Below are 14,808 nucleotides of genomic sequence, written 5' to 3'. Positions count from 1 at the left end.
GTTGCTGTTCTCAAAAATAATGCTCGTTCCTGCCCACCAGATGGCTGTCGTCCCCTGCCCGCTCTCAGCCTGAGCTCTGCAAACTGCAGAGGAAACCCTATGGCTTTGCAGTGACCTGCTCAGCAGGCTGTGCACACAGGAAACCAAACAAGCCCAAGTTTTGCCTTATTCTAGGTATTATACTGCAGCCCTTCTGGCACGGACGCACCGGTGGCAGCCCCGAACAGGCACACGGACGCTTGCACCGTGCTGAAGCATCCATTAATAACCACGCTGGGAACGGGATCCTGGCCTGCACGGGCCTTTTGCATGACCCTGGGTGGTTGTTTCTGTGTAAGCTGAAGGAAGGAAGGCATAACTTCCTTGCTCCGGGTCAGATCTGCTCCATATCACTGAAAGTTAAGCACGTATTAAAAGTTCATGAGAATGTCCGTGATGTTAGGGCCGTGCAGTTCTTGGCATACCAGCATCACATTCCTAGCAGCAAAAAACCACAGGCTTCTCTTTCATCTAGTACAGACCTCCAAATAGTATATGAAATTTATTTTTAAAGAACAGCTAACAAATAAGTCTCCTGATTTCCCACAACATCATCGCACAACGGAGCAGAAGTTCTCCGTGCTGGTACGCTGGGAAAGCTGTTCGCCATCCCACAGGACTTTCATGTTGCTCTACCATGCCAAAACTTCCTCAAAGCTTATTTGGGACAAAAAGATTCCCCTTTCCCTTCAAAATGAGAATAAGGCCACTTCCATTTCTCTTCAGAACAGGATAGAAGATAGATAGTTCAGTTGGAAGGGATGTACAAAGACCATCAAGTCCAACAGCCTGACCTCTTCAGGTAACCAAAAGTTCAAGCATATTTTCGAGGGCATTACCCAAATGCCTCTTGAACACTGACAGGCATGGGGCATCTTTAGATCATCCCAACAGGGGAAAATCCTACCTCAGACTCTGCATGCTCCCTGCTTTCAGCTGGAGCAAACCCCCCAGGTGAGCCGAAGGGGTGCCGGGCATGCTGCTGGGCTGGACCAGCCCCCCGGACGAGCGTGGTGCTGCTTCATGGGTTGTATTTCATCCACCCTTGCTGCTCAGGGCAGGTGGAGTTGCTGGGACGATGTGCGGTGGGGACCCCGTGGGCAGCAAAGAGTGGGTTATGAGGAAGGAAAACATCTCTGTAGGGAGCTCCTTTTTATCTGGAGAGGGGTACGAGCAAGTGGAAGCGCAAGAAGTGAGGAAAGACGCAAAAAGGGAAGAAGGATGGGAAAATGTGCAAAAATAGAGGAGGAAAAAGAGGTGCCCCAACACTCGGGAGCAAGGCAGTGGTCACAAAGAGGAGGTGTGTGGCAGTGGCAGTGAAACCTGAGTGAGGGAAAAGGGATTTAGGAGCATGCATTTGCAGGCAAACAGCTTCCTTTTTCTCTCTGCCATCATCCCTGCAAAACCTTGTGTGTGCAGGAACCGCAGCTGACTCAGCCTGTGGCAGCAGTGGGCTCGCTTCCCCCTCCCAGCGGGGTTGGGAGAGGTCACGGAGCTGGGAACAGGGAGAGGGGCAGGATCTGGCACTATGGGTAAGGGAAGTTTTTGGCAGTGTGGGTTCCAGCAGTGTTTCACCACCCTCCCTACTCCAGCTGCCTGCTGCAGGGATCCAGCCCCAGGAGCAGAAGTTTCTTGGGGGGGACGAGTAACTCCCTGAACCAACAAAAAGCCACATGTGCCAGTCTCCAGGTGCTTGATTTTGGGCTGTAGTCTGCAGAAAGAAAATCATTGCTGAGGCACAAGGTGGATTTGATGGAGGGGTGAGGCAAGGATACGGATTTCCTGTGGCTCCCACAAGGACGCTTTTTGTGCAATCGCTCTCCCCATCAACCACCAGCTGCACCAGGGGAGCCCACCCCAGGCTGAGCACCTCTGGTCCCTCTCACCTCTGCCAGACCACACCTGGCAGCTCAGTCTTTAGTTTGAATCCCGCAGCACACTCACGTTGCCCAGGTGTTGCTGTTAATTATTATTTAGCTCAAGAGCCATGGCCAAAGTCCTGAGGGCTCGCCATGCCAAACACTGTGTGCACAAGGGCAAGGATGCTCTCTGCCTCTGGTGACTGGGAAGGCCATGGGAAATTCCCCCTTTTCCCCAAAACAGGGATGTTCTTGCTCCTTTGTACTCGTGCTCCCTAAGCACCACAGTGCACGGGGCTCTCTGAAGCTGAACACACCCTGCCCCTAAATAAAGGGCTTTGAAGAAAACTGGGACTCAAATGTGTGCTCGGTGCCTTCCCTGCTCCATAATTACAGGCATATGCACCAGCTGCCTTCTCGCCTGGGCAACCCATCTGGGGCTCATTCCTCCCCATTAGCATCTAGCCTCCTGCTCATAAACCAAAGCTCTCGCAAACAGCAGCTCGGGTTGGTAAACAGCCTTGCCTGCCTGCCCTGGGGTGATTTTTTTGTACAGAATGAAGAAAAAGGGAGGAGGAAGCGAGGACACAGGCTGTGCCTTGGCTAGCCTCTACAATAAGCTCCTTCCTACCCCCAGTATTTTCTGAAAAAAAACACCAGCAAAGGTGAAGCGGGGCGCTCATCCTGCACCCCACCTGTGCCTCGATTTCCCCCGTAAGGAGCAGGATCTGTCCCGGTCCCAGGGGCTGCAGCATCCCCCTTGCCCTGGGTCAGCCTCCAAACCCCCGGGCAGCCAGGGTGGGGGCCCCCACAAATGCCGACTCGCCCTTTCCCCGGTATGGGCGTTCTGCTGAGTCAGGGTCACACCAGGCCACTCTATCGCTGAGTAATGCTTTCGGGCTGCGGCGGAGGGGCTCTTTTTGCTGAGTCACGGCGCAGCGGGGGCCACGTGAGGCCGGATGTCGGGAGGGCGGCTTCAGGCCAACGTGCTGAGGTTGCAGCTGCTGTTCCTGGCCCCGTGCCCGTTCCTCGGGACGCCTGGAGAAATCTCCAGAAAGAAACCCCCGGCTGGCCACGGCGGAGGACGTGCAGCTCCCGTACCCCGGGGCAGGGGGATGGAAGCCCAGGGGGCAAGGGGGGTTCCCACTGCCTTTGCAGGACTTGGGTTCTGGTTCACCTCCTCCCCTCCCCTGAGAAAGGCGTGCGAGCTGCGGTACAAAGTCCTGCCTGGTGCCCACGTGCGGTTTTTCAAACCCAGCTCCTCACCGTTTGTCCCGTCCCAATCAGGGCGTGCTTTGCTTTATGCAGGGCTGTAGCACGGACACGATGGAGGCGGCTCTTTATCTGTGTGCTGTGGCATGCGTGTATCTGTGCATCTAGAAAAAATATGTATTGTAATCTGTGCTTCCTGTTTCCACCAAGCTGGTTCATTTATGCCTGAGACATGCACGTGCACATCCGTCTCCCTCCACGTCTGTCTCTGGGGTTCCCCTGCGGGGTCGGTGCAGAACCGCACTGTCCGTCTGCAGGACCCTCCCCAAGGCACCCCCACCACCACAGCCCGCGGGAGCCCCTGGGGATTTTCAGTGCCTTGGGCTCACAACCTCCGTGTTTCCACCTGTATCTTTGATCTCGGCTCGGATTGTTCTGTGCTGACGGCAGCGAGCACAATCAGTTCTGCCAGGGCTGGGCAGCCTCCCTTTAGTAAACACAAACTAACCCACAGCACGTCCCATACTCTCCAGCAGCGACTCCCCGCTTCAGGAAGCCACTTCAAGCGGATATTGCAACTTCACGTGTTGGTTTTTTTTTTTGTTGTTCCTTTCCCCATTGCACAGCAAGTCGTGGTTGCTGAGTCAGCCTCCCCTTCCTAGCCAGGCATTGCTGCAGCCTTTTGCTGTGTCACGGTCTCGGGGTGCTCACGGCCCCCCCTTCGCCAGCCGAGCCTGGCTGTCACCAGCCAGTGCCTCCTCATCCCCCTGGGGACCAGGGGCCAGAGCCAAGCGTGGCTCAGGGCTTCCTACGCGGGGCTGGGAGAGCTCTGCTCTCTGTGACTGATAGTGCAAGTGAAGTTTCTGACTGCAAAATCCACAAGGAAAATCTCCCCCACTTCCCTACCCCTGAAGAAAACACTGATTCCTCAACGACTTGTTGTTGTTAACTATTCATCTAACTGATCTCCTGACTTAAATATTTTCTCAGAGGCTGGGACAGGCAGACGGAGGCTTTAAAGCCCAGCAGGAGCTATTACAAATACCTGCCTTAGGCTACTCAATTCATCTTTGCCACAAACCTCCAGGGCAATCTCAGCGGTGCCCAGGCACATCACCTCCACGGCGGGCAGCCCTGGCACCACCCAACCGCTGCTCGGTGGCAGGGTAGGAGATGATGGATGGGACTTCTGGCAGCCGTGGGGGACACCACAGGTCAGGCACTGCCACTATGTACAAGAAAAATGCACTAGTGCCCTGGATGAGGACTGGCTTCTGCTTTCCAGTGGCTCACTGTACCCCAGGTGAGCTGCTCCAGGGGCTGGTTTGCTCTTTTCCACGAAAAGCATGCAGCTTCTTCCCCATCCATCATTCTTAAGTGTCCATTTCTGAGGTTTTCTTCTACGAAGAGCAAACCTCTGCCAGCACACGGGCACACACAGTGCCCTTAAGCTTCCCTACGCTGCACAGCAACAGCAGAGGGGAAGCAACCCAAGTCTGCGCTGCAGAGCACTGGATGGGGCCAGAAAAGCCCGAGGCGAGTGGCTGCAAATTGATGACAGCCCACTTTCAGTTCTCCTTCCATCCTGCTCCAGGGCCTCTGGGCCTTTCCAGAGAGCGGGGCCCAGTTTCACAGCCCCTTCATCCCGAATAACCCTGATCCCAAATAACCCCTGATTCTGGGGCGCAGCTTGCTACCCTGCACCTCTGGAAAAGCTCACAGCAGAGGTGAGCTGCAGGAGGGACCTTGTCTCCTGTGACCAGCCCAGGAGAAGGTGAAGCCCCCAGATTCGGGAGATACACTTGGGGCAACTCAGAGCAAAAAGCTGAGGCCCCATGTCCTGGGACTGCGTGACTGTGAACCAGGACTTCTTCCTGGGAAGAAGTACCCTACCTGGAATGGCAGTGACATGGCTGGGTACCCTCTCTCTTCCCCCCAGTGTCTCACATCCACAGCTACATCAACTCTGGAAGACAGGGAAGGAGGAGGACCTCTTAGATGCATCCCTTAAGTGCTTCTAAGCACACAACTTTTGGAGAGGAGGCAGGGGCAGGGGACAAAAGCACTCCCCTAAATGCAACTGGAAAGCCCTTGGGGAGGAATAGGGTACACTACCAGAGCTGCAGGACAGAGGTGTAAGGAGGAATAGGGCTTGGAGGTGTTTTGCCTTGTTTGTTTCTTTTTTTTTCTTCCCTATATTATTTCTTATTCATAAAATGAATATTATTGTTCATTTTCACATATTTCCTTCTTCCCTCCACCAGAACTGCAGGCTCAATCTGCGTTCCAGCTCAGGAGCTGTTTTGTGTCAAAACAGGACTCACTGAAAACAGCACATGAGCTTCTAGAGAGTGATGTCAGTGGAAAAAATCTCATTTTGGGGCCAGTCCAGTGACAAAAAAAGCATCAACATCTTCAGGCAGTACTGGCCATGCTGCCCTGTGCTCCCCGCTCTGCCAGCAGACCTCTGGGGCTTTGTCACACTTGCTTCGAAGCTTCGGACATCCCGATACGTTTATTTTATAGGAAAATAAGCAGGCCAGCAGCAAGTCATGTGAGAGGGCCTGGGAGTAGGAGAGGAGCTGCCAGTTTTTGCTAGAATGCTCTGTTGCTTTAACGAGAGGAGCCCTACAGGAAAACCCTGGCTGAGTCAGGGTGGAAGCGCTGAGTAATCCTTCCTGAGCCTGCGCTGCTCACCAGATGTCTGCCCCGGTCCCAAAGCAGGCATGGGGGCACGTTTCCTCTGGGACAGTTCTCTAGCCCCCTGCAGCTGGGGTGTAAGTGTAGGGCCAAGGCAGCACGTGAGGTGCACGGCTTGGATGGCAGTGCCCGCTGCTGCAGCGCTGGCTTTGAGTGCCCCGCTCTTTTGGCTTGAACACAAAATTTGTGTTTTCCCAAAGCACAGCTCGACGATGCATCTTCCATCCCGGCTAGCTGTGCTTCCAGCAGAGCTGCAGATGGAAAAGAAGGGCCCCACTTCATCTGTTGGCTGCCTCGTCGACCACCGAACCAGACAAAACAGCAGAGAAGCCAGCTACTGGCAGCAGCACCTTGACCAACTCTCTTTTGCTAAATCAGAAATTATTTGCCTTTGCAAATCTCTGCACGTTTCCTCAGAGTTTACCCCAAGTCTCGCATCACATTTGCAGTCCTCCACTCACAGCAGCTATTTCCAGCCATCTGGGTGTCGAGGAGATGGAGCATTGCCCTCCTGAAACGCCCTGCACACGGTTGAGGTAACAGCAGGGGCCACTTGCCACACAAACACGGTATTTTTGCCATCATACCGGAGAGCAGAAAGGATTTCTCCATGCATTGGTGCAGGCACACCTGTGCTGGCTCTGTGCAAGGAGACAAGGCGAATTCAGCAGGGTCTGGTGCTGTGCAACTGTACTTGTGGCACTTGCAGACTCGAGCTGGCGCACGTGCCACAGCACCTGCATCACCCTGGGTGCCCAGGACTGGTGCAAAGCCCAGCATCCTACTGTGCAGAGCTCCTCATCCCGTGGCCAGCAAGCTCTGTGTTACTTGAGAGGCTATGAAGGTGCTCACTGCCATGGGAAATGAAACATTTGCACCGGAGGCTTGCTAGAGCAGGTTAGGGCAGATGTAGTGTGAGCTCCAGAGGCAGGGCACAGCTGGGACACAGATGGGTGTAGGGAGAGGCGGCTGCCCACCCTGCCACGGGCATTGCCCCCATAAACCCACCCCTCCTTGCCCAACCCCGCAGCCCCAACACCAGGAGCCCCCCGGGGAAGGAGAAGCGGCCGGGCATCCTCTTGTTTGCGCTGAGCTGTCACGAAGCATCGGGTGACTTCCTCCTGCCTTCCGAGGCTGGCCTCCTTCTGGGGGCGAGGCAGGACGACAGCCACACTGGGAAGGGAAGTGCAGTGTGTTGCAAGAAGTTTGTGCTCACACTGAGGTCAGCGGTTCGGCTGCTCACGTGGCTCGTCGGTATAAAGCTGGATGCGGGAGCTGGGCTGCCCAGCTCAGACGCCTCACCGTCCCGGGAGCAGAGGGGAAGGAGAAGGGCAAGCAGGAGAAAACAAACAACAGGGAAACGACGTGGAGAAACATGGAAACTTCCCAGAAACACAGCTCTGAAAGGTGAGAGCAGGGCAAGGGAGAAAGGGTACGTTTTAGCTGAACGAGTAGTGCATTGCTCCTTCTGCTTTTAGGCACGCTGTTCCTGTTTCTGCTCTGCAGGGAGCAGCTTGCTCCTCCTCTCCCCTCTGGACAGAGTCTGTCAGTATTCCCCGCTCCGGACAGCGACTGGGATGCTGGCACCCCAGTCCCCGGCTCTCGGGATCTCTCTGCTCCTTTTCCTGCCGTCTCAGGCTCCCGGCTTTTCCTAGAGAGCTGAGATCTGTTTTTGCTGGAGGGGAGCCACAACTCTGATGTCTGTCCCGCTGCTTTTCCCCAGCATGTCTCAGGACCTGTCGGAGCTCTTGAAGGAAGCCACCAAGGAGGTGCACGAGCAGGCGGAGAACACACCCTTCATGAAGAACTTCCAGAAGGGGCAGGTGTCCCTCCACGAGTTTAAGGTATGATATTAACATCAGAGCAGCATAGCTTGGGTACGGGATTTCCTCACCAGGAAGCACGCTGTTGGATGGGACAGGATGGGTGGGGACTAAAGCAGGGTGGAGGGGGGCAGCATCAGCATCTCCTGTGCAAAACAAACCACAGCACCCTCCTATCCTACCAGCCCCTCCTGCAGGATGCAAGGCAGGGCTGTGCCTTTCGGGATGGGCAGCCGAGCTGAAGCAGGAAAAAAAGACAGTAAGACTGAAGGGATTAATCTAACTGCTTTTATCTGTCTTCATAAATGCCTGCATGTTAATTAGTGGCAAAGGCAGTTAATGGAGATGTAACAATGTGCAGATATGTGAGTGGCTTAAGTGTCAAGAATGGAGCGCGCTAAATTTAGAGCACTCTGAGCAGTTACAGCTAGAAATAATGGTGGGCTAGCGATAAAGTGAGGCTGTGAGATCAAGTCTGGCACCAAACCTTGCAGTGGTTTAGTTGTCACTTGGGTTATAGCAGGCTGAGATCAGGAACAATTGCTCAAAGGCACTGAACTTGAGCAAGCTGTATCTGCTGCTAGCAGGTAGGAGCCTGTTGCTTTTCTTGAAATATTAAGAGTTATTTGCAGTTACTAGTCTGTGTCTAACCTGGCTATAGGGGATGCCTGGGATCTGAGCTACATAACAAAGCCATGAGCCAAACCAAGGCAAACACCTGGGCTAGAAATTCCCGGCAGGCCAGAGGAACTGATGCGTGTGTTTGCAAATAACAGCCAGTAATCCAACCTGTGGCTTAATTACTTTGTTGTTGAATCGCTCCTTCATAAATAAATCCACAAGAATAGGCAAAAGACTACTTATTCCTGACAGGTTGTATTCATGATACTTAGTCAAGCATGAATTCAATCACAGGTGCTGACTTCCTGCTGTTAGGAACGGGGCTTTTGTTAGGCAGTGAATTTGAGACAGGTTGGCATTAACAACAACAACAAAAAAAAAAAAGCCAGAAATAGGCCTCTAAGATTCAGGAGCACAGCTCGGTTTCCCAGAAACTGTTTACACACTGTCAGGGGAAGTGAGACATGACACTGGGCTTTAAAAAGTAATGATAATTTTCCAAAGCCACGTTTCCCACTGACCCACTGGCTGCCACCAAAAACAACGGGTCAAGTTAAATTTTCTTAATTTGTTAGGCAATGTTCCTGTATTTGGTTTCTTTTCCAGTAAGCTGGAAAATGGGTTATCATTTAAAAACCTCTTTTTTTTTGTTTTGTTTACCCTCTTGGCAAACCCATGTATCAGCCCTGATGCATGACTCCCTAGAATTTGAATATCTGTTTCCACAACCAAGTCACTGCCTGTGTGTATATCAAAGTCCTGTTTGCTGACACAGTGGCGTAAAGTTGAAAAACGGCATCTCCTGTCCCGCAGAACCGACAGCTTTGTGGGAGAGTAAGCTGCTTTCTCTCCTGACATCAGTGTAATCCCTCTTCAAACCTGACTCACCTGTACTATGATACCTGCGTGTGTTACCCCTTGCTGTCAATAAGGGATTTCAGTGTAAGCAAGAGGTGTTGTAGGTGTAAATATGAATACAGCTTCTGCAAACAGAATCCCTGGGGAAGGGAAGAACACAGCTAGATTGTCTTATGCCACGTGGGAAAGTTGGCAGACAGAAGAAAATATCGCGTAAGCTGGGAAAAACAACAATAACAATGGTTTCAAAACAGAAGGATGAGCACAGAGCTTCACAGAGATCCTTCACAAAGGCGTTTTTCAGAGGCAGGCTGTGCCTCCAGCACCCTTTTAGCTTGTGTCCTCAGGGTAACCAAGAGGCAACGTCACTTCCAAGACCGAATGGGAGAGCCGGGGTGCCTCCATTCCCGGGCTGGTGGGCTGCCAGCCGGATAAATAGGTTGCAAAATTAGCAGGGTGGGTCGTCATCTCACAGGGCCCCACAAAAGAAAGCCACATCTTGAAGCATTCAGACTCTAACAATGCACCAAACAACGTACCTTTGGGAATGCTCTTCATATTGACTGGGGGAATTAAGAGAATAGACCATTGTATGGTTTCATAAGGCTCTAGTTTCCATTATATCAAGCTGCAAGGACTTTAAGTTGAAGGTGAAAGCAGCAGCTTTTAAGGGCAGGTAAGACCAGTAACTGCTGGAAATGGCTTAGGTCTTACCTGATGCTGCCTAAAGAATGGGAAGGGCTAGATTGGTGTCTCACTGTCCCTTGCAACTCTGTTTGCCACATAGGAAACCTGCACCATAACAGATGTGTGTGATTAATAGTGGGTGTGCACGAGTAACTTATTTCTTGGTGGGATTTGTCCCAAAACCCTGAAGAAGACAGACATACACCTGTACCTCATCCCCTTCCTTCTGTTTCAGCTCGTTACGGCATCCCTGTATTTCATCTACTCTGCTCTGGAGGAAGAGATTGAACGTAACAAGGACAACCCTGCTTACGCCCCAGTTTATTTCCCAGCGGAGCTGCACCGGAAAGCTGCCCTGGAGGAAGACTTGAAGTACTTCTACGGCAGAAACTGGAGGGAAGAGATCCCATGTCCTGAGGCTACTCAGAAATACGTTGAAAGGCTCCACTACGTCGGCAGGAACCATCCAGAGCTCCTGGTGGCCCATGCCTACACTCGCTATTTGGGAGACCTGTCTGGGGGGCAGGTGTTGAAGAAAATTGCCCAAAAGGCTCTCCAGCTGCCCAGCACTGGGGAAGGGCTGGCTTTCTTCACCTTCGATGGAGTCTCCAACGCCACCAAGTTCAAACAGCTCTATCGGTCCCGCATGAATGCCCTTGAGATGGACCTTGCTACTAAGAAAAGAGTCTTGGAGGAGGCCAAGAAAGCATTCCTGTTAAATATACAGGTGAGTAACAACCAGCCAGCCCTGTCTGCCCACACCCTCTCTCAAATAACAGCTACAGGGGTAAAAGGGCAAAGCCGGTATTTCTGCTGTGGAGCCTAAGGGAAGCTGTGGGTTATGGCAACCTAGTCAGAGTTGGATGGCTACGCTTGTCCAGACTGGGAGCCCAGCAAGCAACTGGTCTCTGAGGGGCTCTTCTTCCTCCTCTGGCATTTGAATTCAGGCCCTTCCATGTGCTATTATTCAGATATGAATGAGGGCTTATACCGGGAGTAGAGATCAACACCCTTCTGTCCTTCCTCTGCAGTGCAGCTTGACAGGTCTGTGTATTTTGACTAGCTGCACAGGTACACCTTGCTTTTCTCCCCATCAGAACAGGGACAGTAACCTTCACCTGAGCTGGAAGCTTCAGGGGAAACCTGTAAAGTGAACAGGCAGACCCCACAGGCAGATTGTGTTCTGGGCAAAAAGTACCGGAGACTTGGGTTGGAAGCTTGTAGGTTCCTTTGGTTCCTATAGTGCCTGGGCAGGGGCAAGGGGACCAGTGAAAGCCAAAGAGCAGATAATGAGACCACATAATGAGACACTGTTCCTTCTTCTCAGGTGTTTGAGGCGCTGCAGGAGCTGGTGTCTAAAAGCCAGGAAAATGGTCAGCTTGTGCAGTCAAAGGCAGAGCTTCGTGCTAGGAGCGTTAACAAATCATATGAGCACGGTAAGACATTTTGAAAGGCTGTTGTTTAGCATTGCCCTTGTAGTTTTGTTCTCCTCTGCTTCTGTTTGTAAAAGCCACTGAGAAATATGTGTGAGATGTTTGCCCCATCTCTTCACCAGCAGTCAGTACATAGTGCAATGGCAGGCATCAGTATGGGCAAAGCTTCTTCTAGACATGACTGAGCATGGATGACATACATGGGCTCTCCAGAAATAGTGTCAATGAGGGAGCTGTACAAGAAGACACTCCGCTCTCCTTCTCTAAGGTTTTAGCAATTCAACCACATGAGTTTCAACGGCAGGGAAACCTGGCCTTGAGTTCACTGAAGCAAAGACTGCAGTTTGGGGCCCAGCGTATCAGTTGAGGTGCTGAAAGAGCGTTCTTCCATACACGCAGCCTTGCCCAATGGCCCATCCTTTTGGACTAAATTTTCTCTGGTCATTTTCCTGCCTTTCAGGCATATTTATTCAAGACAGCTCCTGAAAGTGTGCGGGGTTTATAATGAGCATGGTTCTGGATGGTAAACTGTAACCAACTCAGACCTACCTGGTGAAAACAGGCTGTCGCTCAGTTTCGCAAAAAAAAAAAAGCTCCATCTACTGGCAAGTGCTGATCATGAACTGGGTATAGCCTGAGCAACTGAGGCAATCCCTTTTTATGCAGTCAGATTTGCCGACTGAAGTAGGAGCAGGCTCAGATGTTTACAGAAGAGGCTGGTTTCCCTGATAATGTGTGCTTCCCCTAAGAAAGCCCTTATGACCTACCCATTCTGAAACCAAAAGGGAGATTTTTTCAGTGCATACTGGATTGAAGCAGTTTTCCCATGGCAAAGAATGAAAAGCATCCTGGTCTTGCGCATCACCAGACAATGAACCTTAGAGCAAGTTCTATGAGAAGGGCAGTAAAAGTTCCCTGTGAATCTTTGTTGCTCCTTTCCCAATAGGCCTGCAGAGATAAGATTTTCAAAAGCGCTTGGTGTTGGATGAGGTTGTACTGGGACAAGTATTTGTCTGGTGTGCTAAGGACTACCTGTTTAAGGCCATAAAATGCCTAACAAATGGGAAACAGGAGACAAAATGCCTTTTAAAATTCGGTCTTAATTTATTTGTCTGTCTTCTGCACATATCAAGGGTCTGAATGAGTCCCTTGAGGAGCCGGGCAGAGCATTTACAAGTCAGAGAGGAGGCAAGGGAAGAAAGAGGCCAGTATCCAAGTACAGGCAGAGGGGTTGTGAGCCTTGTGATGCCCAAGTCAAGTCGATTGGTTCCCTGGCTCACCTGCCCTGAGAGAGAAGAACCTGCTGCCGCTGTTTCCCCCTGCCTCACAGGGCTCTGGGCCCTCTGCTCCTCCCCTCGATGGCTCCAGCAGGGTCTGCCCCGGCACACCAGCATCAACTTGCCTCAGCCCATCCTCATCTGTGTTATTTTCCCTGCTTGCTCTAGGTCCAGCGCCTGGGAAAGAAAGCGAGAGGACAAGCAGGAGTCAGACAGACCTGGTGGCCACCTCTCCCCTCGTGCGGTGGATCCTCGCGCTCGGCTTCATAGTCACGACAGTCGCTGTGGGCTTGTTTGCTATGTGAAAAAGCAGGACCTTCACCTTCTCTTCGTGCCTTCCCTCACCCTAAACTAATCCATCTTCCCCAGTCCTTTGAGAGAAATTCCCCTCGACTGGGTACTGTGATCTTGGCTCTGCCACTAATATTTGGAGACCTTTCTCCACAGAAAGCAGAGAGTGCTGCACGGGGGTTCAGGCAAAGTCTTTCCTGTGCTTGGTGTGAGCTCTCCTCGGAGACTAACTTTATCACCAGAACCAAGGGCAGGAAAGGCCTAAAAATGATGGCCAAGAATTGTGGTTGCTTTGCAGTGTATCAGCAAAAATCCTACAGGATCAGGATCAGAAATGCAGCTTTGACACCTGTCTTGACTCAGAAATGAGCAGTTCCCTGGAGCTCTGTTTGCTCAATATTTCATACTGCTAGATAATACTGTGATCACTGTTTCTGCGGAGCCGCGCAGCTCCCGTGGGTTATAGACTGTTTTATATGACACTATCAGGTCTTTGTTAAATCTTTTTCCAATCATTTTCTTTTTTTTTCTTTTTTTCTTTTTTTTTTTTTTTAAGCAGATGATGCTTGTTGAAGAGACAGTGTTGTTCTTTTGTCTGATTATATAATTTATATACAGAATAAAATTCAACGTAAAGTCTTTGAGCCTGATGTTTCGTATTGTTAAAGCCTTGCCTGGGAAGAAAGGAGGTGTCTTTCCTTCCTCCCCGTTTTATGTCTTTTGAAGCTGCTGCCTCCACAGACGTGGCAACAGAGGAAAGTGGGAGTTATCAGAGCCAGCCTCTGTTCCCACTCAATTCTAACAATAACCCGTCGTACAAGCTGGGGCAGGTTTCTTCATCTCCTACACGCTGGTCTCCATTTCTAGAAATGGAACGAAATTCTGTGGTTGTACAAAGTATCTTCAAGGGGTGGACACTGGATGTCAGAGCTGGCTGCTGTCCTATTAAGAGAAAAATGTGATGAGACCTTCAGCTGGTCCCAAAAAGGACAGCTCTCCCCAGCCACGGCCAGCTGAGGGCTTCATTAACCTGGCTGCATTTGTGAGAACTTACCCATGAACCAGAAAAGCAAGCATGTTTTTACCACTCGGAAATCAAACGCATGCCAGGCTTTGACCGTACCTGACAGCTAAATGGGGAACAAGCATGCAACAGCATGCCCTCACCTAGGTGAAGTTGCACCAACCCCAGTCACTCCCAGAATTTGGCACACGAGGCGGTGCTAAAGGCCGTCCAGCTAGGTGGCACTGCTGGAGCAGCCTGTGTTTGCAGCTCTCTTTTCCTGCCTTTTGCTGTATGAGGTCTGGAGGCTTGGGTTGGTGGCCAGCCGCCACCCTGCCTGCTTACAAGGGTCTTCAGATCCAGGAGTCACTGCAGGAGGGGCTGTTTTTCAGAGCCAACATGGCCATAACCTCTCAGCTCGGTCCTTTCCTCTCTTCCTGCCTGAAAGCCTCTGTGATCGACCTGTCCCCATGGCGCTGCCTGCTCCAGCGGTGACTTTAATCCCAAAGACATGTAGTCCTGCTGAGCTGCTCTGACGCCCAGCGCAGAACCATGACAGAGGGCAGGTCCTGCTGAGGAGCACCAGCGGGACAGGGGCTGGTGCTGTTCTCACCCACCCCGTATCCTTCCAAAATCCCCGTTACTACTTCTCCCTTTGGACCCGTTTGCCAACTCCTGGTAGGAAAATAAATGGGTAATTCTTAAAACAGGTAGCCAAATATTGAAAAGCAAGAACACAGACAAAAGAACTACTGAAACACAGCCATTTATTGAAATTCATAGAGTTCCACCTATCCAGTGGCCCCAAAGTATCCCACGTAAATCACTATGGTCCTGCCAGGCCTAGGAAGCCTTTGGAGGCTGAAGCTTTGTCCCTCTTTATGACCAAACCTACTTCCCTGCTACCCACCACCGCCCTCCAGCCACCCTCCACACCCCCCTGCCGCCATTACGCGCCCCTCGCCCAAGATGGTTTCACACACCCCCCCCCCACCCCCCCCGCCG

The 14,808-nt window shown here is 51.7% G+C and overlaps 1 protein-coding gene across 1 annotated transcript; it reads left to right on the top strand.

Annotated features, from left to right (window-relative positions):
• Positions 1–6,905: 6,905 nt before the first annotated feature.
• Positions 6,906–13,439, top strand: HMOX1 (heme oxygenase 1). The gene is made up of 5 exons (XM_035551917.2): positions 6,906–7,217; positions 7,534–7,654; positions 10,035–10,526; positions 11,127–11,235; positions 12,678–13,439. Exons 1-5 carry the CDS (start codon positions 7,186–7,188, stop codon positions 12,812–12,814), a joined length of 891 nt encoding a protein of 296 aa, XP_035407810.1. The 5' UTR covers positions 6,906–7,185; the 3' UTR covers positions 12,815–13,439.
• The last annotated feature ends 1,369 nt before the right edge of the window (positions 13,440–14,808 follow it).

This window comes from Cygnus atratus, chromosome 1 (assembly GCF_013377495.2).
Source record: "Cygnus atratus isolate AKBS03 ecotype Queensland, Australia chromosome 1, CAtr_DNAZoo_HiC_assembly, whole genome shotgun sequence".
Lineage (NCBI taxonomy): Eukaryota > Metazoa > Chordata > Aves > Anseriformes > Anatidae > Cygnus > Cygnus atratus.
This window is presented reverse-complemented; position numbering and strand designations above follow the sequence as displayed.

Bases quoted from the DNA above. Each gene is read 5' to 3' on its own strand.
- HMOX1 (XM_035551917.2), top strand. From the start codon at position 7,186: ATGGAAACTTCCCAGAAACACAGCTCTGAAAG. The intron at 7,655-10,034 runs GTATGATATTAA...CTTCTGTTTCAG, and splicing joins TGTCCCTCCACGAGTTTAAG to CTCGTTACGGCATCCCTGTA. The intron at 10,527-11,126 runs GTGAGTAACAAC...CCTTCTTCTCAG, and splicing joins CATTCCTGTTAAATATACAG to GTGTTTGAGGCGCTGCAGGA.